The sequence below is a fragment of the Hipposideros armiger genome, unplaced genomic scaffold (genome assembly GCF_001890085.2).
Source record: "Hipposideros armiger isolate ML-2016 unplaced genomic scaffold, ASM189008v1 scaffold_1219, whole genome shotgun sequence".
NCBI lineage: Eukaryota > Metazoa > Chordata > Mammalia > Chiroptera > Hipposideridae > Hipposideros > Hipposideros armiger.
The window spans coordinates 338,739-362,608 of NW_017732569.1; the positions used below are offsets into that span (position 1 = coordinate 338,739).

The following is a 23,870-nucleotide window of genomic DNA, read 5'->3' on the forward strand; positions in this document are numbered from 1 at the left end:
TGAGCAACAGCAGTTCGAGTCCGGCCCGAGCTGAGCTGCCATTGAGCTGCCAACAGGTGGCAGGATGTCTCAGCTAAAAAAAAAAAAAAAAAAGAAAGAAAGGTTTGGATTCCTGTGGGAGAAAAAAAAGAAAAACTGGTGGTGGGAGACAACAAGGAAAGATGAGCAAAAAGTTTTTCCATAGAATTTGTGTTGATATGCAACATAGCAGGGTCCTGTGTCCCTTTCCCCATTACCAGCCAACAGCCTGATAACTAATGCCAACATCCCTTGTCTTGTAAAGCAACTGTTGCAGGATATGCTAAGGAAGGGTAATGCCACATCCCCAGTTGTGCACCTCAAGGGCAGAAGAAGGTGACATGAAAAGGCCAAGAGTGGGAGCTGTTTGGGGGAGTTATCACAAGACTAGACATGGGCTTCAAGTATCCTCTCACAGTAAGCTTCACTTGTTAACCTGCATCTTGGGTAGACTATGTTCCCAGATTCCACACTGCAGCCCCTAAATCTTTTTGTTTTTTCAGCTGAGCTATCCTGCCACCTGTTGGCTGCTCAGCGGCAGCTCAGCTCAGGCCAGGACTCGAACCGCTGTTGCTCAGAGCTCTCACTCTCAAGCGAGCTCTTAACCAACTGAGCCACTCGGCCGGCCCTCCAAATCTTTAACGATAGCCTATACGTATTCATATTACTGTTCTGAGTCTTTTGAGGAAATAGTCTCAGAGGTCTTGAGAGAGAGATTGCATTCCCTTCAGTTGGATATGTTACAATTCAGGGAATATGTACAAATAAGTGGGAAGGTAGAAATGTAAATAAAACCCAGAGGAATGGTTTGTGATTAGTTTTGAACCACTGGGACAGTTTATGTGCCTGTATTAATACTGTGGCAGCTGATCTACCTACCATACCCTGGAAATTCTCAATCATCCCCTCTAGTGAAAAAGACCCACAGGCTGATCCCCATACTTGCAGAGACCACCATCTAGTGGCAAATCAAGGCAGCTGCAAGACTTTAAATCTTTTTTTTAAGGTCTGATTTAGTACGAGAACAGCCGTTTATCACTGGTTGTGACCTCCTTTGTACTGGAGCTAAAGTTCATTTAGGCCAGGGTTCAACAAGGTTCCTTTGGGTCCATGAACTAAGTATGGTTTGTACCTTCTTTAGTGGTTGGGGGTGGGGGTAGAGGTGTGGAATCAAAAGAAAGATATTTTGTGACACATGAAAATTATATGGAATTCAAATTCCAGCCACCATAAATAAAACCTTATTAGAAAACAGCCGTACTCACTTGTTTACATATTTCCTATGGCTTTCTTCACACTACAATAGCAGAGTTGAATATTTGCAACAAAGACCATATGGCCCACAAAGATAGAAATATTTTCTATCTAGCCATTTACAGAAAATATTTACCAACCCCTGCTTCGTAATAGTTTGATGCCTTGCAATGTTAAATATGCCAGGAGGAGCTCACTGCTTCCAAGTGCATTCACTGGCTGATTCACCCATTCATTTCAAAATCATTTTGTGCCAAGATCAAAGAAAAAGTTCTTATGCATATCTAGCACTCACATTCCAGGATGACAGTATCAGGTTCCCTACTTAATAGTCCATTATATCTGTATAATTACATCATTGACAAAACTTCACACTCTCTCTGGTTTCTGTGTTCTTACTAAAATAGCATGCTTGCTTCCATCTTTCTAACTTTGGCTCCAAGAAATTCTTAGCTGCCAATTGCTTTCCTCCCAAGAATTCCTAAATTCACTCATTCCACATGAATTTATCTGCACATGTATCAGGCACTATGCTCAGTGAGTGTCCTCGATAAAAGATGAATAAAATGTAGGCCCTGTCTGCAAGACATTGACCATTTAGAGAGGATTAGGGCAGAGCATGTAAAGATGGTGAGAGAGATACAGGAGGCAAAGGGGAAAGTGTATCCAGGGAAGGCTTCAAAGAAGTGGCCAGAGAAGATTAGTGGAGAGGAGGAGAAGCAGAACTGGAGGAGACCATTTCAGGCCCAAGGACCACAGCAGCATGAGCAGAGATGTGGAGGTAAAGAAACAGCATGACATGCGCAGACAACTACAATCTGTTGTGTATAGAGGGAGCTACAGAAGCACATTTATTATACTTCTGTTTATCATTCTGGGACCAGATTATTGCCTTTTATGTCCTAGTATTTCACATACATTTCAATGTTATTCTAACAGCAACATAACAGTTTGAATGCTTGAAATTGTCCTTTACCTACAATACTTCACATGCTTTCACAACACCCTTTGAGGTGGGTATTATCAAGACCTCCTAGTTAAAAAGCAGCAGCATCTCCTAAGTATAAACCCCAGAGAAACTCTCACGTATGTGCACAAGGAGACTACACAAGAACGTTAGAGCAATTCTGTCTGTAAAAGCAAAAATGGGGAACACGCTCAGTGTCTATTCATAGGAAAGCAGATAGCTCATGGTATATTCATACAGTGGAATGTTACAGAGCTGTAAAAATGAATGAATTAGAACCTCGCATTTCAGCATACATTAACATAAAAAATGGTGGGTGATAAAAGCAAATTGCAAAGGAATAAACAGTATATACTGAGGGTGCCAAAAAAATGTATACAAGTGGACACTTTGGTCAGCGTTGCTCAAGCAGTTCACTGTAATCAGAAGTGTCTGGATGCTGATGGTAACCACTTTGAGCACCTCTTGTAATTGCAGAAGTTAAAGATGACTTGTATTCATTTCTTGTTATCGGTATATATTGAGTATTATAATTTTAATAGTTTTTTCCTTCCTTAAAATGCATATACATTTTTTTTGCCACCCTCTGTATAATAACATTGATGTAAAGTTTTAAATCATGCAAAGCAATACTTCATTTTACCTAGGGATACATACATTATTATTAAAAGTATAAAGAAATGCATGAGAATGAGAAATGCTGAATTCAGGATCATATTTACTTCTGAGGAGAGGAGTTCATTAGGAAGTAGGGAGAGAGCATTCCAGGAAGAGGGAGCAGCATATTCTACAAGTTGAGTTATGCAATAGCTTGGTATTTACAGGAATCAGCAAAAGTTTAACGTTGCTGGATCATAAAGCAAAAGCAGGCTGGGGAGGTGAGGGTAATAGGTAGATAATGAGATCAGGGAGGAACACAGCAGTCCGATAGTACTAACGTTTGACTTCTCCAGCAGACAATGGGGAGCCAGTAATGGCTTCTAGATAAAACCCTTTGGCAGTATTATGGACAGTAGATTGGAGTGGTCAGAGGGAGGATATCAGTTAGGTGTCTATTGCCATGGTTCTAACAAAAGATGACGAGAACCTGAAATTAGGCAATGGCACTGTGACAGGAAAGGATACCCAAGAGTAACTTGCACAGTGTACCTGGGACATGCCCATCAATAGGAAAATGGGTAGAATATTATACAGTAATGAAACGAATAAATAACAGCTATATACCACAGCTTGGATGAACCTCAAAATGTTTAGTGAAACAAGTCCCATAGAGAAAGATATAAATCTTATGAAATTCAAAAACAATCTAAACCTTTTTTTAGCTTCACATACATGTGATAAAGATATATATGTAAGGAAATAAATGACTACAAACCAGGTTAGTGATGTTTTTGGGAGGTGGGGAATAAGATGATGAGATATACGCTTGTGTATTTGTGTGTGTGTGTATGTGTATATCCATATATGGATATATTGACAGAGGTGTCATTTATGGACCATTAACGACAGCATATCTTGACCAAGGATTTTGCTTAATCTACTCTGTACTAAAGACCTTAGCAAAGGAGAGAAAAATAAAGCAGGAAATGATGTATTTTTCAGATGCTCTGGAGGTTAAAACCCACAGATTCCAGCATTTTGTTTGTTTTTCTTAGTTGGTTTTAGGTTCACGCTCAGAAAAGTGAGTGGCCCCACGTGCTTTATTCCCTACCAATGGTTTGGCGTAGGGGCGACTACGAATGAGTGGTGACCGCCAGGTTACAGCGGAGCCCCGGAAGTGGGTGGTGAAGGGGGCGGAGCAAGCAGGAAGGCGGGGCTAGAGGGGCTCGCCGCCATGGCGTTGGCGCCATCCAGTCAGCCGCGGGTGGTGGCGGCGACTTCCCCTCAGGAGTCCCGGTCTCCGCCTCCTCCTTCCACCTCGCCTGCTCGGCGGCGGAGGCGGCGTTGGCGGCAGCGGGCGTCCTTGCCTCTCCGCCACCTCCACCTCGGCCTTTCCCTAGGCCGGCGGCGTTGGCGGGGAGGGGGACAGTAGTTGTAGACGCCCGCCCCTGCCTCAAAGAAGGTGAGTTCCCGCCCCGGCGGCGGGGGCGGCCCGGGCTTCAGCCCTTCAACTCCGCGGCCCAGTAAACCCCTGCGCGCCAAGCCCGCTGGGCCTGTCCCGAGTATACGAAATGGCCGACAGCGTCGGGGCCGGAGTCCCCTCACCACCCGCCGCCCGCGGAGAGGGGCGCCAGGGCCCCCAAGTGGAGTGCGGAGGGAAAAGGGACGCCTCAGCCTTCGGAGGAGGAGGAGGAGGAGGTGTGAGGGGAAGAGGTGGCCAGCAAGGAGGCTGGGGCCTGAGTGTCTGGGAGAAGGAAGGGGCACTGATGAGGAAACCCCAAGACTGAGGAGACAGAGAGGGGAACAGGCCCGAGACGTGGGAGGAAGCAAACCTCCGCTGGGTGAAATGCGACATCCTGGCAGGTAGACAGAAAATGAGAAGCGGAGTTAGCAGTGTGGGCAGAGTAGGAAGTGGCGTGGGAGCTTCAAGTTGGACAGGCCCTGGGTGAAGGAAAGAGGGGCTGAGGTTTTTGAGGGATCACTTGGGAGAGTTTTCCCTGACTTTTTGAAGGTAACACCCTATAAAAACCATCTTCTAAGATGTGCAGGCCTATCTTGATCGTAGTCTGAGTGTTAATAGGTCGCTCCCAGTGGCCAAGATAGCAAAGCCGGGTATTAGAGCGGTGAGAACGGACTTGATTTGGTTTACCCAGCGGTGACTGGGCGTTTTAAAGGGAAAAGAAAGGAATGGGAGAGAAGCGGGGTTCTAGTAGATTCGAGGAAGTGACACATGACCAAGGGCTGGGCAGCGTGAGCGGAGTCAGCTGTGTCTGCTTGCTGGCATTCCGGAAGTTAGGACTCTGCCCTCCTACCGAGACGGGCGACAGGCCTCGCCTCCCTGATGATCGCATTTCAGAGGCATGACTTTCAGGTCCTGGGGAGAGACGCCACGGAGTTGTAGGCGATACACATTTTCAAGGGTAGGCGGGAGGATTCACAGCCGAAAGCCCTTTTTAGTAAGCGCTCTTAAAAGGAGACCAGGTACCTACCCTCCCATCCGGAGTTGGCTGGAACAGTCAGTCAATTTCTTCTGACATCCCTGAGCTCTTCCTAACAAGCGCAGGGACGGCGTCATCTCAGGTATTCCGCCTCAGGCTGCTAGAGGCCCTGGTTAGAATTTGGTCAAGTCTCTTTGTGCTGCAGGGGTTTGGAAGGAGTGATCCTGCCAAAAGTTTTTTTTAAGTTCTCACCAACACATTTCCCCTAACACGAAAAACTACTTCCTGATCATCTCAATCTAAGAAATGCGAACAGCCTATGAGATAAGGCTGTAAGGCAGTTTGGGAAATGATTTTAGATGAAGCTTGAATCCAATGCAGAGTATTTCAGTAAAACTTTTAGCCATCTTTAATAATTTTTAGTATTTGCTGTATTGCCTTAAGTTGCTTTTTTTGTCTCCATAGTGAAAGAGGGTGGAAGCCAGAGTATTGTAGAATAATTTAATTACTTTCTCCTGGAGGGACACCAATAAATATAATAACCTCATAAAAATAATTTCATTTTTACCCCCTTCCATAATATATTCTATTTTTGTGTGCTATTCCATAATCGTTCCTTTACTTTTTTTTTTATTAAAGTTTATTGGGGTGACAATTGTTAGTAAAGTTACATAGGTTTCAGGTGTACAAAATCTTTTAAACTTCATTTTGGAGGAAAAGCAAAGTAGTAAAATATAAATTTCTTAAAACATTTTTGTGTGCACTTTATATAAATTTCATTCACTAAAAAATGGAAATTAAAAATTCATTGAAAGCAAATGATGGTCCATTAAGTATCTTAGTGAGGACAATTTGGAAGACTAAATTTAGTATCTTCAATCAGTGTGGGTTAGTATCATTGTTCTGATACAAAAAAATATAAGCTCTCCTGGATTTTTGTTCATAGCAAACATCCTGCCTCTCACCAACAAGTAAGCCTGAGTAGTTTATAGGTGTCATGTCTACAATAAAATTTGACTCCCATAACCAGATCATCGGAAGATTTGGCAACAGTCTCTCATGGAAAAACAAGTTTTGCCTGACGTGGCATTTTCTCTTTGTTTTTTTTTTTTTGTGATGCCTGAATATGTGCAGAATTACTGAAGACTTGATGTCAGTTCACGCAGTGCTAGCATCCTATACCACTTCTGAGTAGAATAATGAGAATACTGGAATAGGAGTCTTGACTAGTAATAGGTTCTAGTGCTAGTTTCTCCACTAGCTATATGACCTTGAGTAAACTCCAAGCTTTTCTTTCAACTTTTCAAAGTCCAAAACTACTTCTTTGAGTTTTGTCATCTATGGGGAGGAGGAATTGGATTAACCCAATTGAGTGGTTTTCAACCAAGGATAAATTTGTCCCTGGTCCCCACCCAGAGTACATTTGGCAATGTCTGGAGACATTTTTGGTTTTCACCATTGGGCAAGGAAGGTCAAGCAGAGAGTAGAGCTACTGGCATTGGTTTGGTATAGGCCAGAGATGCTGCAAACATCCTAAAATGCACAGGGCAGCCCCTGCGCCACACACACACACACACACACACACACACAAAACAAAGGATTCTCCTACCAAAATGTCAGTAGTGTTGAGGTTGAACTCTGTACTAACCAAACTGAAGCCATTTAAAGTTCCACGTTGATAATCATTCCACAGCTTGGCTATGTACTAGAATGGCAATTCATAAAACATGAAACTTTGACCTATAATGGCCATCAGATGACATTCAGAAAGTAACGAAATCTCTATTAAGAGTTAGGATTGAGATTAGTCAGTATGATTTGAAAAACAAAATAAATTTAGTACCTAAAAAATTACTTCATTGCTTTATTTCCTGGTAAATATCCTTCATTAACTATTCAGTTAACTGCTACTTAGCAAATGGTAAATATTTGATAAATTATTTAAAACACTAGTAAGACTCAGTATATATTTAGTTTAGATATTTATAAGAGCCTTAAATAATGGCCAATTAAGAATACATAAACAAAAAGAGAAAAAAGAAAATGTTGCCTGTTAATTTTTCTTAAAAAATAAAAATCTGTAGGAGATCCCTCCAAGAGGTAGTAAAGAATTGTCATGCTTCCAGTTACTAAAATTTCACTCTCACTTTCAAAATCCTGATGGCTGATTTGAAAAGCATCTTTATTCATTTTCACCTATAGCTGTCATACTCATGAGGAGCACATCTGTATCAGGCTTGATGAACAGATGTCAGTAAGGATTAAAAATTGGCAAGCAGGGAATATATAGACGGTATAAGATTATAAATAGGACATTGACAAATTAAACTCAATTAACAAAAAACAAAAAAAATACCACGTCACCAGACTTACATGGAAAAAAATATACATAGAATTTATGACTAAAGTATCAAGGTTTTCCTGGATACTTTATAATTCATTCAGTGAGGTTTCTCAAATATTTTGACAGTTAAAATTTTTTTCATTGAGTTACACCTGAAACTAATAATAAAAATAAAATTAAAAAAAAATTTTTTTTCATTGAGTAACAATATTCCTGAGAAATCTGTAAAACCAAAACTGCAACAAACAATTGTTGCTTACCTGCCTTTTTTAAGGAAAAAAATAAGTAAATGGACTCAGTTCTAGAATGAAGGACATGTTCAACTTACAGAATCATTAATTAACCTATTTATATAACAATTACCTAAAAATGTTTTCCTTGTTTTTTATGATATTAAGCAGAGATTCAAGTGAAGTGACAGAAAATCTAGCTAATAGCCCTTCTTATATTTATTCAGGAAACATGTATTGAGCTCCACCTATGTACCAGGTACTATGCTCAGTACTAAGGATATATGGATAAATTAGTCACGGCCCTTTTAAAGAGCTAAGCAGTAATGTTTTTTAGTGCAATTAAAGGGGGTGAGTCGGGGGAGGGGGTGGAGAGTAACTGGAGAAAATGCAGTTTTGAATATGGATTAGCCAGGCTCCGGAGACATCAGGAGTAGTTCGTTGTTTTGTATAAATCTGTGCTCTGCTCAGGATATATCTGCTACAGACACACCAGAGTACATTATGATGCAAATCTAATGTTGGCAGCTGGATAGAATGATTGTGGGGCAGGAAGTCTGGAAAGACATTAATGATTATTTGTCAGTATCAGATCTACTGCCTTTACTAGGTGTCAATATGAAAAATATTGACTAAGCATGTTAAAATGACTAACTTAAGATTTCCTCTGCTATATTCATCACATATATATGTTAGGACATGAGCACTAATATTTTCCCCCTTCTTACAGACCTATTCACATTTATTAACCCTTTGGAAGGAATGGCATACATTTGATGGCATTCTGATGTAAGATGGCTGCCTTGGGTCCAAGTAAAATTAATTTCACAAGCATGATCCTTGAGCCAGCTAGCCATAGGGTACTTAGGAGTATTGATGTTCAAAGACTTAGTTAAAAACCTAAGTTTTATATAAAAGGTGTAACTAGTACTCCCAATTAATGATTTTGTTAATTCCTTTGTATTTAGTCATTAGAACTATGCCATACTAAACCCTTAGTTCTTTTTATGATTGTTGTATTAGTATGAAACAGCTAGAGCTGGGAAACTCATAGGTCAGATACTAACCTCATTTCCGGAAAAAGCAAGGTTAATAATATAGCTAAAAGTATTCATGATGCTGACAGGTACTGGGCTGCATTTCTAGCACAATTAAGATCTCTAAAAACTTAAATGGTGTTTGACCTTCGGGGTAAAAAGGAATAAAAGAACATGCAAAGATAACAGGATCAGCTACCAAATGTCCTGAAACTTATTGCAGTGCTCTGCTTAGTCTTTCCTAAGATTATAATGGTATAAGATTGCAAGACTTAAGAGGAAGAATAAGGGAAGGATGTCTATTCTCACCACTTCTGTTCAGTATTGTACTAGACGTCCTAGCCATACAATCAGGCAAGAAAAAGAAATAAAAGGTATACAGACTAAAGAGGAAGAAATTGCACTGTCTTTATTTGCAGATGATAAGATCATCCGTATATAAAACCTCAAAGAATATAGGAAAAGGCTACTACAATAAGTGAGTTTAGCAAGGGCACAAAATACAAGGTCAATATTACAAAATCAATAGTACTTCTAAATGTTATCAACAAGGAATTAGAAATTGAGATTTTTTTAATACTATTTATAGTGCATCAAAAACCGTAAAATACTTTTTCGTAGCTTTAACAAAATACAGAAACTGTTATATAACATTGCTGAGAGAAAGAAGATTCATATAAAGGAAAGATGTAAAACATCTTCTAATGCTTCTTAGTGAATTAGACTTAAAAGTATAGAACCATGTCGTTTATTTGGTGTCTTTATTAAAGGTGAAGAATTGAGCTTACTTACACCTAATACTAACCAAATTAACATCCTAATTTGCTCAAAATTTTCTTGCTTCAAAGATTAAAGATATTTAATAAACATTAAAAAAGACTTTGTGCTGTATTATGTTTAAATGCCATATCACAACACAAATAATGTGCTGTGGGGTATGAAAATTTTTATTACATTTTTCACTCAAATTCAGTTGATTTGTTTATCAAACCTGATACTTATTTGAGACATCTCATACAATGCAAAAAATCAGGTTTTGCAATTTCTATATGGGTTGTTGAATTGGAACAAATTCTCTCTGACAGGTCTAGAATTAGGAAAAGTAGGGTAGTTCTTAGTATTTTATTAAGATATATTTTTAGGTAGTTTTGAATTATGAGTAATTCGTATTACTCATGTATTTCATATTTAACACAGTAGTTTGTGTGCAGTGTTTTTATTTCTTTAACTTTCACAATGGCTTTATGTCTCTTTACTGAAATAAAAAAGACCAAGCTTTGTACAGCTGTTAAATAAGAACCTGCATAGTTTCATTTCTCCAAAATAAAAGATTCCATGTTCTTTCTCTTTCTACTATGATATCTTTTGTGGAAGTAAGTGGCACTGTGGGTGTTCATCTATAACTAGGCTTGTAGTGTAGGTGCAGTACAAATAGGAACATCAAGTTTTCAGAATTTTGCTAGATTTTTTCCCCAAAATTTTAGAAGGTACATCTCAAAAATACTACAGATGAGTTTCAGCCAACACAAACTATTTCTTGCTTGGGACCTAATACCAGCCTGTAAATAGTTAATAAAGTAGCTAGGATCCCTATTTGTTTCTGCTTGATATTCCATACTCTTTGGGGTATTAAAGTATATAGAAACACTATCACAGGACATAAACTGAAATCTTCAAAGAGTTGGTTCAAAATCAGAGCAATCAGAAAAGACAATAAGGGTAAAGTCCAACTTTAAGCTTTTATTGTAAAAGTCCCTCCAAAACATGAGCTGGCTCAAAATACAAAGAATTAGGTAATCCTTTCTGGCACACCTGCCCTGTTTACCTTTATTTGACTTTCTGTAGTTGACTACAATAATTGGTTAGTTAGGAGAACGTTTCACTATGACAGTTAAATAGATGAAATACTAAATAACAATAAAAGTAGCTCATTCATACAGCTCTTACTATGTGCCATGCAGTCTTCTAAGCACTTTATATACTTGAGTTTCCTTAAGGCTCACTACAGCTCTTTGAGGTATTTGTTATATCCCAATCGTAGAAATGAGGAACCTGAGGCACAGAGAGGTTGAAACACTTGACCAAGCTTACACAGCTAATAAATGCCAGGACTAACTCTAGAGTCCCTACATCTGGCTCCCAGGAACAATGAGGTAAGTAACATAATATGACAGGCAGTAGCTCTGCATAGGTGACTTGGCCTTCGTTAAATAGATGACCTTTGTGGAAACAAAGCCAACATTTAAAAATCCAGTTTAATAAATTAAGCTGGAATTATTTTTTTTTTAAGATTTTATTGGGGAATCGGGGGAAGGGGAACAGACAAGTTGCTGACCTTTTGTTCTTCAGTCTAGTTGTGGAGGATGTTGCTTCACTGGCCCATGTTGATATTATCATTGTGCTCTTCCCAGCTGAGGCAGATCAGTCGCCGGCTTCTGGACAGCCGCTCACAGTGGTTCTTGGCAGCTCACACCGGCTGCCAGCCAATCACGCTGGCTGCTGGCCACTCACCATAGCTTATGGCAGCCCACTGCAGCAGGGGCTACAGCCAACGCCATCACCAGCGACTCATGGCAGCCCAGCTCCAGGTCGAGCTGTTGTTCACCATCTTAGCTGTAGAGGGCGCAGCGTCACTGGCCCTCATATGTGGAATCCGAACCGGGGCCTGCTGCTCAGAGGTGGCGTCCCAAGCCAGCTCTTAACCAACACTCCACTCGGCCAGCCCTGGAATTATTTCTTTTTTCAGAACACCAATTATAGATCTTTAAGTTCTCTAATAACACTTTACTAAGGTATACTGACAATAAACTGTACATATTTAAAGTATACAAGTCAATGAGTTTTTGACAGGTGTACCGCCATGAAACCACTATCATAAACAAAATGCCAAATATTTCCATCAATCCCGAAAGCTTTCTCATACCCCCTTCACTCCTGTCCCTAGCAACCACTAACTTGCTTTCTATCACTTTAGATTAGTGATAGATTAGTTTGCATTTCTAGAACTACTTATAAATAGAATCATACAGTAGGTACTCTTGTGGTTTTCATTCGGCATGATAATTTTGAGATTCATCCATGTTGTGTGCATTGCTATTTTATTCCTTTTTCTTGCTGAATAATTCTATTATATGAATATACCACACTTTGTTTATCCATTCATCTCTTGACAGACATTAGGGTTGTTTCAGTTTTGGAGCTATTACAAACAAAGCTGTCACGAACATTCATGTACAAGTCTTTGCATGGACATATGTTTTCATTTTTCTTGGACAAATACAAGTGAAATAACTGGGCCATATGGTAGATGTTTAACTTTTAAAGAAATTGTCAAACTGCTTTGTAAAGTTGTACATTTTAAATTCTAATTAGCAATGTATGGGCTTTCCAGTTGTTGGACGTCCTTACCAACACTTGGTATTTTCAGTCTTTTAATTTTAGTAATTCTAGTGATGGTGTAGTAATATCTCACTTTGGCTATATATATATATATCTATATATATATAGATATTCTTTCCTGAAGTGTCTGTTCAAATCTTTTGCCCACTTCGAATTGAATTTGTCTTAGTGAATCATAAGAGTTCTTTGTATAATTTAGATATAAGTCCTTTGTCTGACATATGAAGTGGGAAGGAATATGTTCTCCCATTATGGATTGCTTTTAATTTTTTAATGCAGAAACATGTAAAGCCTAGAGATCAGAAAATGTTTTCATTTTCAAAAGGGAGAAATATTATAGATTTCAGAATGTGAACTGAGGTTTTAAATTAGAAAGACAGCTGAACATAATGGTAAAGATTCTGGAGCCCAACTGCCTTTGCCATTTACTAAACTTTTCTATACATCAGTTTCTTCTATAAAATATGGATAATAATAGTACTCAGCCCACAGTTCTTAGCAGGATAAAATTAGTTGCTATTTATAAGTGCTTAAACATGCTACATACATAGTAAGAGCAACACTGGATAAATGTTACAGAACAGATTGCTTGTGAATGAATTTAATGAACACTCAAAGGCAGTGCAGATTTACTAAAAGCACAAGTGATGCCCTGCCTCATTTTCTTGCATGAAAATATGGTAGATCAGAGGAAATTTGGTACCATATTTCTTACAATGAGGAAACATTTCCATGAAGTTTTTGAGGTGTTCAGCAGTGTACTAGGAAGTACTTGAAGTTTAAATAGCACATTTTATTTAAAGATTAATTAAAGACCTTATATAAAATGGATGTTATAAGACTAGAGTTCAAGAAATTCATGTGTTTTTAAGGTAAACCATGAAACTTGAAATGCGTTTTTATTTTGTGTGTGATTGGTCTCTTGGCTATGTACCCAATGTAGACCTCTTGGCAATAAGAGTTCACTTTCTGCCTATAGAATGCTTTGGTCAAAATGGTTAAAATTGAGAACCATTGCTGTAGAAAGAATGTTTCCAGTTTAGGACATGTCATGTATCTTTCAAATATCAATGAAATGGAAAAATAAGACTTCTATGTAGTACACATAGATTTGAATAATCAGACCCATAAGAAGGAGGGAAGTAAAGAGTGGAGTGGAGAAGCATCAAATATTCAAAAAGATGCTGAATTTAATTTTAGAATAAATTCAGACTCTATCAAATTCTTAATATCTTTCTGATTAGAACCATAGATTGCTGATGAAAAGATCAATCCTAGATGCAGGGAAAGGATTCTTTGTAGAATGCCATGGTATTATCTTGCTTCTGTCCTACTTAAAGTTTTCACCAGTGACATGGGTGAAGACATAGACTGAATGCATATAAAAACTATGTGTGGGAACTGTAGCTAATGTCAAAGATTAAAAGAAGATAAAAAGAATTTGAATTTGAAAGATCCTCATGATTGGAGCAGTGGCCTAAACCCATCACAAGGTGAAATGTAAAGTCCTGCATTTAAAAGAAGTAATCCATTACATTAAGTACCAGATGGGAGAAAATAGGCAATATAGGAGGAGAGGTGCTACCTCTAGGATTTTAATGATTACAAATGTCAATAGAAATCTGTAAAATGACACTTACTTTAAAAAACAAAACAAAACAAAACAAAGCAAAACAGCTAAGCTAAATAAAATGGTAAGAATGAAAAGTGTCCAGACTAGGGGAAGTGATAATTTCACTGTACTCCACAATAATCACCATCTGTGTTCTTCAAACCAAAGAATACTGCAACCTTTGTAATGAATGCATAGAATTCATTATGCAAAATAATATAAAAAAATAGAGCTAGCATCAAAATTTTCTAAGGGAAGATTTCTCCAACACCTGGAATTTACTACCATGCCTTCTTTCTTTTCTCTAATGGTTCCAGTTGACCACCATGTTCACAGAAGTTTGGTATATATACTTAGTTCAAGTGCCCAAATATGTTAATTTGCAATCTTAAGTTGTAAGGAATTTCAAGGTACATAGAACACCTGCAAGTCATTTAAAAGCAGTTCCGCACAGAGGAATTGAACATATAGAGAAATGGGACACAGAGGGAAAGAAAAGATGTGAAAGATATTATTGATGGAATCTGAGTTTATTTCAAAATCAAATTCATTTTTTGGAATATTATGCTTCTCCACTTCACTCCTCACTTTCCTCCTTTTGGGGAATAACAGCAATAATAATAACTCTTCTCTTCTTTCCCTTCGTCATTCTGACAAAGGTAACATTACCTAGGATCAAAGCCTCAGGGTTATCCCTGCTTCCCCACTCTGGTATACCTGCTCTCCCCCAGCTATCAAAAATTCCTTTGATTCCACCTGTAGAATATCTCTTAAATTCTTCCCTCTTTTCTGTTCTCACTACCATGTTTCTGGTTCAGCCCAGTAATCTCTTGCCTGCAACACCTTCCTTACCAATATTCCCATTTGACTCTTTTCTTCCCCTATTGACTGCAGAATTAAACTCAAATGCCCAAATAAGGCCTATCAGAATCTGGCCCCACTCTTATAGCACTGTATTTCACTGCCTTCATGCATATCTTGTTTTATCTAACCAGATATGACTTTTATAATGTTCTTCCCTCCTCCAAAATACCCTTTCTTCACTCATTTTTTTCTTTGAATTTTACCCATCTCCTAAGGATGTACCAACTTTATTCTCTACAAAGTCTTTCCCAAACCCCTCAGCAAGAAGATGTTGTACCTTTCTAGGTCTTAGAGCACTTAACACATTTTTGTCCTGCATTATAGTTCTTTGCCTATGATCTTTACAAAATTGTAAATTCATTCATATTATCATTTGTCTTCTCTTATTTATAATTCCCAATGTGTGGAACAACTATGTACCAGCTGTGCCAAAAAAATGTATACACATTTTAAGAGATGTTATCTATGCTCAATCAGTAGTTCACTGTAATCAGAAGTGTCTGGACACTAATGGTAACCACTTTGAGCACCTCTTGTAATTGCAGAAGTGAAATGTGACTTGTATTCATCTTTTTTTATCAGTATATATTGAGTATTACAATTTTAATAGTTTTTTCCTTTCTTAAAATGTGTATACATTTTTTGGCACCCTCTGTATATACAATGGAAAGAATCAAGATAAATTAAGGTTTAAGATTCAGATCAATCAATTAACACATGTGGCAATTTAATTTCTTTGAATCCTGATGTCTTAATCTTCAAAATGTGGGAAATTCCAGTTATCTTGCAGAGGTAAAAGACTGAAAGAATAATCTAATATCTTGTTAGGCAAACAGTAATCAATATTCACCTCTTTTTCTTATCCAGTTTCACAGTACCCACCAGGTACTCAATAGTGATAAAGTTTAATAAAGCCCAAAGGCATGGAAAACTTGAACTGAGTAGTGTTACAGGAATTGAAAAATGAAGGGATAGATTTGAAAAAAAAAAACATTATAAAGCTAGAATTAACATGAGTCCAGACTTGATAGGAAGAAATATGGCTGAGATTTTTAATTTGGGAATATGATACTGTTTCATGGAGATTAAAAAAATAAGGAGCTCGGTGGGTGAAGGTCTTAAAGATGACTCCAAGTTTCTTACCCTAGTGTCAGTTGTCAACGTAAAAGATGTCCAAACCTGTAGAGAATTTTTATGAGTTTATTTGAGCTAAACTGACAACATATTCCAAGGAGCAGGATCTCAAATGCTACAGAGAGTAACAGTTTTGCAGCTTTTTTTATGCATTTGAAATTAAGGAGGTAAATCAGGAAGATAGCATGGAGGTGGAGGAAAGCAAGGCAGGGGTTGGATTACAGGATAGTTAATAAGATTATGTGCTCTCTTGAGGGTGGTTACCTCTTATTATAAGGTGTGTTAACCTAGATGCACAGAAACAATGGACAGGGCTTGCTTAAAGCAAAGGTAAGCCTTTTAATAAAGAAGTTATAAGCCTGGGCCTGACTACCCACCATAACTTGCCCAGTTAGGAATTTATGATCAGATAACCCTATGAGGTTACTTTCCATAGAACACCGCCTCCCCTTTTCTTTTTTTACATTCACACAGCTTAGTACATTAACTTTTAGAAACGAGAAATCTAGTATTAAGGGTTGAATAGAGAGGGAAATCATTGTTCTGTTTTAGAGTATCTTGAACTTCTAAAAGACTAAGTCTTCAGTAAACTTTCCATCTATACTAAGTTTTGGTTATCACCAAAAGACAATATTTACCTGTTCTTATTAAAGATTTTTAATAGAAAAATCAATGTCACATCATCATAATCAGGTTGTATATATTAACTCTGAATCAAGGGAAGTTCTGAAAGCCTTTTTAGTTAACCTTTTAAATTTGCTGACTTTAGAGTCAAATGTAATTATATACTTTAAAACAATTAAAAAATAATTTAGAGAGATACTATATATGAGAAATATTTTAAATATTCATCAAGTCCTTTCTAAAATGTTCCTTATTTACATTCTTATTTTATTTTTCATTTAGTTTTTTTTAATTTATTTTATTAGTTTCAGGTGTACAACAGTGCAATAGTTATACTTTTTTACCCCTCAAAGTGACAACCCCTCTCCCCAATCCACCGCCCCACTCCCCACCCCACCCCCGATATCATACGTATCTATTACAATTCCGTTGACTCCACTCCCACACTATACTACACATTTATTTACAATTCTTGAACATAATGTTTTTAAGCAAACCTTTTAATCTGTACACTGGTACTAAAAATTAAGCTTAGTTTGAAGATATCCTGTAGAAACTTTAAATTAAAATTTTGGGGTTTTTTCAATTACAAAGTAATATATGCTCTTTGCAAAAATTAAAACAATACAGACTTGTGCAGAGAGCAAAATATTAAATGTTCTCACCTACTCCTTTCCTAACCCCATTTCCCAGACCCCATTAAGTTTAGTGTATATCTTTTCAGATTATTTTCTATGGGTTTTGAACTAACACACGGAATCAGACAACCAAATCAGACTCACAAGAATCAGTAACATTACCTAGTATGAAAGTTGACTAATTACTTCAAGGGTACAAGCAATCAAGAGGCTCTAATGAAACAGAGATGTCTAGTACCTGAAAGATGGCTCCTTCCCACATTGGTCATGCATCTCTGGCCCAGAATAATAGATGAGGTTTCTAAGTGAGGGTCACCTCACAGTGGGAGTGTGTAAATTATAAATCATCTGCATTTCATATCCCAGAGAATTGTAGAACTTATGTGACATTCATCAGGGAATTACACCTCAGAGATCCTGGATTTATCTACTATTGGTAATCCTTAGCCAGGGACATCTTGCTAAGAGCATTCCAGAGATAAGTTCCGTTCCCTTCCTCCTGCAAATACTGTTAGGCTCTTTACTCAATGGTCCAGAGGTCACCTGCCTTCTTTCCTCTTCCTCCTACCCTAGAAAGGGGTTATAGTCCAACTCCTTTAACTCCTTCCTTACAGTAAATACATAAGTATATATTTAATTTTTGGTTCTGTATGTTGAGTGTTTTTATATTAAAATTGGATTTTTAGATCAGTAGATCATTAGGAAGGTAGGTAGATATAGTTCTACATCTTGTTTTTTCCCCTTAATATAGCATATGGACGTTTCTCTATGACAGTACATGTGGTTCCAACTCATTCATTTAAATGGATGCATAGAAAGTATTTTGGTGTTCCGTGATTGGCATTGTATTTATAAACTTGGAAACGTCTATAACATAAAATTTCAACAGTTAGGAACTTTAGGTAGTTGAATAGACCTCAAGTATAAATGTAGTAATTTTGCCATGTATTATTGATTGTGATGAGAAACACTTCTAGCAGAAGTTCTGGAAGTGAATATGTGAATATAACTATAGCTTTGAGTGGCTTGTCTGAGCCTTGTTTAGTGAGCCTTGCTTGTGGTTGTGTTTGTACCAACTATGGAGGTCTGTGGTTCCCCCATGGGATTCTCAGATGGCATTAGTGGTATAACTAGAATCAGTGACTATTTTAAAATGGGCTGCATTTCTTGATGTAGTTCTCTGTAAAAAACAAAATTCCAAGGCTGGATTTCTCGATCCAACCTTTCAACACTGGTACCCTAGATAATTTCCATAAAGTCCAGATCCCTATGGATACCCCAGTAACTTCTCCTTCAGAATGGTATTTTCTGGACTAAGTAAAAATATATTACCGTATTTAATATAGAGGCTTACTAAATGTTTTCATACTAAAATTCTAATGAGCAAAAAGCTAGTACTATAGTCTTCCAAGCACTCGGGAAATGAAGACGTGAGGTGGTATATGAAATGATATATAGTTGAAGATTAAAAATACTACCTTAAATGTTTAATATGACTGTCTGTCTTCCCTCCATTTATTTTATTCATAGATACCAGATTGAATGAACAAAGACTGAACTTTTTACAGATACTTTTTGTAAAAGGCATATGTGGAATAAATAGTAATATAGTTTGGAGTCACAAAAGATTTCACATTATGAAGTAGATTGAAAATAAATGATTTCTAATTCAGGATTATTTCTACTGAAGCTGATATTTAATTTAAAAGCAAGCAAAACTATTCTTAAACTCTTAGTTCAGACTAAATATATTAAAAATTACTGGTGCTATCTTCAAAAAAAAGTGTACATCTGGGGTCATTTTGTTCTAAAATAAACAAAATATTAATTTTCTGGGTAAAATACATGCTCAAAAAGTGCTTTACTTTCAGATTTACAAGAAGCAAAATGATAAATTCAAAATGGATTTTGTGAATTTTCAGATGATTGATCTATGTTGATGTAATTCTAAACTTTGAATTATTTAATCTTTATAACAAGATTGTGGTGGGTTTCAGGTGGAGTATTCAGGTGGAAGTGGAGTATTGGACAAAAATAAATATTGTGATCTCCGTATCATGTTTTTTAGCTCCCCAATTGTTGCAGTCTCACTATTTGGGGAAAGTCTGTGCTAAGAAACTGAAGCAATTAATGGGTGAATATGATCAGATTTCTCCACCAAGTTCTCAGCCTGATAAGGGTAAGTTTCCATTTACCTCTTGATTGATCTCTGCACTATCTGTGGTCTTTCGGGACTGGCTTCTTTCACTTAGCATGTGTTCAAGGTTCATTCAGGTTGTTGAGTGTATTAGTAGTTTATTCATTTTTATCATTGATAGTATTCCATTGTATGGGTATATCACCATTTATTTGATTTATCCATTCACTTGTTGATCAACATTTGGGTGTTTTCCTTTCCAGAGCTATTACAAATAGAACTGCTGTGGATATTCATGTAGAAGTCTTTGTATGGACATATATTTTCTTTTAGGTAAATGGCAAGGAGTAAAATAATTACCAGATCATAGACATGGTAGGTGTATGTTTAACTTCCTCAGAAATCGCCAAACTGGTTTTCATGTGGCTGTACCATTTCACACCCCAATCAACAATGTAAATGCCGGTTGCTCTACTTCCTCATCAACACTGGTACTGTCAGTCCTTTTCATTTCAGTCATTCTAATGAGTGCATGCTGGTATCTGATTATGGTTTTAATTAATATTGACTTGATGACTAATGATATCTTTTCATGTGTTTATTGGCCATTTGTATATATTGTTTTTTGAAGTGTCTGTTGAAATCTTTTGCTCATATTTAATAAACTATTTGTTACATTATTCTATTCAGAATTTTTATACTATTTAATTTGAATAGTAGCTAAATTTCTGACTCATCAAATTAGGCTTCATGTAGACTTTCTTTTTAATCTCAAATTTTCACATAAGATAGCTGATCATTAGTGACTCTAGAATGCTATGTCCAGCTTACTTTTCTTTTAAAGGGAAGAAATGTTCAGTTCTGCATGGGTTATGCTACATCTTAAGTTTTGGAGAGAAAATGTATCACCAAAAATATCTAGGGCATTATCTTCTCATAATGAGTACATTTTCTGCTGTATTTGTATTTATGCAGGATTTTAGGTGGCGTAAAGGAAGAGAATCAGGAATAGTGCTATCCCCCCCCCCAAAAAAAGAATCACAAACAAACAAAAACTAGTATATCTACTCTGAATTTCTTCTGAAACTTTTCTGTATATCAATACACCTGCCCTCTCAGCTTTCATCTCCATTTCCTCTCTTAACCCTCCCACCAGTAGTTTAATAGAGAACAAACCAGAAGGCATTCTAGAATGCCATTTTCACCAATCAGACTAGGGGAATGAAATCCAAGCCCTATTACAGAAGAGACAGATGGAACTCTTCCCTCATCTTCCCTCAAGCCCTACACCGAAGAGTTTTGTCTCATAGCTGAATTTCTGATTTCCAGCATTCCCAAACCATTTTATAAATGTCCTTTTACTATTAAGTTTTACAGTACTCTAATCAGGTGAGTATGTAGGTCTATTTAATTTTGTTTGGGTTAACTGAAGATTTTAAAGATCAAATTACTTCTTCATGATTCTGTTACTTCTCTTAGAAAACAATATACAAGAAACTGATTAATCAGAACTTTAGAAAATATATGAACATTTAGATCAGGCCACCCACCATGGACATGTAGTCCTTATCCACACATCTCTACGTGCCTTACATTTTCAGCTCTACAACAGAATCCTATATGTCAGCTCCTTCCTGCCATCTTGTGAGTAGCCTGGGAGATATTTGACTATCCTGATGTTCTTTTTTGGCATATAACATCATGATATTTAACTTTTATGCTGAATTAGGTTTTAATTTGTTTGGGCTTTAATTTTCTTTTAAGCTCTCTTAAGAACAAAGGATATTCCCAGAATAAAATAATCTAGTAATAATTTTCTCCTATCTTTTCTACAGAGAATCCCTCATTGTCAGCCTAATGAAGCATTCAAAGAATACATATGATTCTTTTCAAGATGAACTTGAAGATTATATCAAAGTGCAAAAAGCCAGAGGCTTAGAACCGAAGACTTGTTTCAGACAGATGAGAGAGGACTATTTGGAAACCTATAGGTACAAAGAAGAATTTGATTCCAGACCCAGGTATAGAATGTTTGATCAAAGACTCCCATCTGAAACCATCCAGACCTACTCAAGAACATGCAACGTTTCACAAACAGTGGAAAACCAGTTCCCTCAGTGGCTACCAACTCATTACCACAGGCAGAGACGAGACTCCCTGAGCTACTGTCAATTTGCCAGGGATCGTTTCTCAGAAAAACCAGTACCCCTGAACCTTAGTCAGCAAGAGTATAATTATAGCTCATACAGTGTAGAACCTGGAGTTCACAAGCACCTCTCCTCAGGAAACACTACCTGTGCCCATCAAGCTACTCATAAACAGATACATCAAAAGAGAAAAAGGCACCTGGAAGAAGACAGAGAAAAACCAGAGGAGAAGAGACCCAAGCATAAAAAGAAAAAAGGTTGTGATAAAATAGATTTAGACAAACACAAGAGCATCCAAAGAAACAAAACAGAGGTAGAAACAGTCAGGATTAGTACAGAAAAGCCTAATAATCAAAAGGAGAAAAAAAGCCGAGGTGTCAGCTCTAAGAAAGAGGAACGTAAGTGTAGAAAAGAGAAAAAGGAGCAAGGCAAAGAAAGGACAGAGGAGGAAATGCTTTGGGACCAGTCTATCCTTGGATTTTGAAGCTCTTGAGTTGATTCTCCTGAGGTTAAATTGAAGAAATAGTTGAGGAGGAGCTTGGTTTTACGATGTTCATGTTCATACCACTTTTCTCATGTAAATAGGTACTTTAGCTTGTAGCAAGGCCAAGGGAACAGAAAGTATTTATTTAGTATGCTTGATCTCCAACATGGAAATTACTTTTTCCTATTTTCTAAAAGTATTATTACATTTTTCTTATATAAAATGTAATTTCCCTTAATGAGAGTGGTTTTGCTTTTATTCATCAAATTGCTATGATGATAGAAGTATTTTTCCCTTGGGAAGTCATTTATTTTAAATTGGAGGATTAACAGGCTTTGTAGAATCTATTGCTTCATTGGGTTTGGGGTATTTTTACTCATATATTCTATTGGTTTTCTCTATACAGCAATTTAGAATGATTTTTTTTTCCTGTATTACATCTGTGTTTTGTTTTATTGAAGCTCTTTGTATTTTCTAGATTAGAAAGTGGAAAATGAAATACATTATAATAAAAATAAGCTTAGGTTACATATAGTTTTAAAAGTTTCAAAGAGTCTTTATATAAAATCAGTTTATATTCTGAAAATGTTTATAATAAAGTGTACTGATTTATACATTTCTTGTTCTGTATCAATGATCTGTTCCCATTCAGTGATGATTTTCTTCTGGAAAAGCAATAATTGAGCAGTTTGTACTTAAGCGGCAATTTGTTGTTGGTAGGTCACACTTGACAGTTATAAAAATTGCTTATCTGCTGTACCTTGTTTATTCATATTTAACCCAGTTTCCCCCTCTCTCCCAGTCCTCTTGCATGGAACCAGTCTCCCTACCTTTGCTGGGCTGCTGCCTTACTCATCCCTGACCCCTCTCTAAGTCACCACCTTGCCTAGCCTCCTACCTCATTGGGCCCCAAGTAGTGAGGAGCCCATTTTATTTTAAACTGTGGCCACAAACTGTAAATCCATCGAGGTTTCCATAGTAAGTTTCCCACTCTCAGAGATGTCTTTTATATTCTTCCCTCTCTCCCAAAGCCTTCTCCTCCCTACAGCCTTCCATACAGGCCCCTTTCTCTCAGCTGATGACCTCACCTCACACTCACCTCACCTTCAGAGGGGGACTTACTCATTGTCCTACCACTAGATCTATAAACTTCCCTCTAGTATTCTGTTCTCTGATGTCTCTCCTGTTACCAATAAAGTTGTCCCTGCTCTTATTAAAGATCACTCTCCTTGTACACTGGATCCTATACCCTTTCACTTCTCAAGGACTTTGCACCATGAATATTTCCTCCTTTACTGGATCATTACATTAGTATGCAAACATGCTTCTATTTCCCCTCTTCAAAAAACAAAATAACAAAAACTCCCTTGACCCCCCTACATCCTCTTTCAGCTATCTCCTTTCTGTTTCACATCAAAACATGCCTACTTCAGCCATCCACATTTTCTCACCTCTGTTTCTCTCCTCTACCTATTCTAGTGTGGTTTCTGTCCCTACCACACTTCTGAGGCTGCTCTTGTCAAGGTCTCCCTCCAAATGACCTTGTTGTCAAATCCAATGGGCATATTTTATACTCAATTCAGCCTCTCAGCAGCTTCCATCTGGGGCTGGTCAGTCCCTCTTTCTGAAATGCGCCTCTCTCAGCTTCCACATTACCACTTCTGATTCTTCCTAACTCCATAGCTCCTCCCCCTCATGGTCTCTTTTACTGGTTCCTCCTCCACTTACCTATAAATGCACCATGTATATTGCATCAGGAGACAATTCTAGACCATTGCTCTTTCTAATTGCACATCATAAGTGATTTCATGATGACCCGTGGCTTTAAATTTATCGGTATATTGATGTTGTGGACTGAATGTTCCCTCACTCCCAAATTCATATGTTGAGATCTAATCCCCAGTGTAGTGGTATATGGAGGTTGGGCCTTTGGGATATAATTA

The 23,870-nt window shown here is 37.4% G+C and overlaps 1 protein-coding gene across 3 annotated transcripts; it reads left to right on the forward strand.

The window, feature by feature from the left end:
* Positions 1-4,064: 4,064 nt before the first annotated feature.
* On the forward strand, positions 4,065-22,414 carry KRCC1 (lysine rich coiled-coil 1). 3 transcript variants are annotated; one of them, XM_019632983.1, is made up of 3 exons: positions 4,065-4,301; positions 19,228-19,338; positions 21,132-22,414. In XM_019632983.1, exon 3 carries the CDS (start codon positions 21,154-21,156, stop codon positions 21,925-21,927), a length of 774 nt encoding a protein of 257 aa, XP_019488528.1. In that variant the 5' UTR covers positions 4,065-4,301; positions 19,228-19,338; positions 21,132-21,153; the 3' UTR covers positions 21,928-22,414. The 3 variants fall into 3 exon arrangements, with proteins under 3 accessions (XP_019488528.1, XP_019488530.1, XP_019488529.1); XM_019632985.1 differs by lacking the exons at positions 4,065-4,301; positions 21,132-22,414 and adding exons at positions 4,313-4,537; positions 19,630-20,341; XM_019632984.1 differs by lacking the exon at positions 4,065-4,301 and adding an exon at positions 4,517-4,537.
* The last annotated feature ends 1,456 nt before the right edge of the window (positions 22,415-23,870 follow it).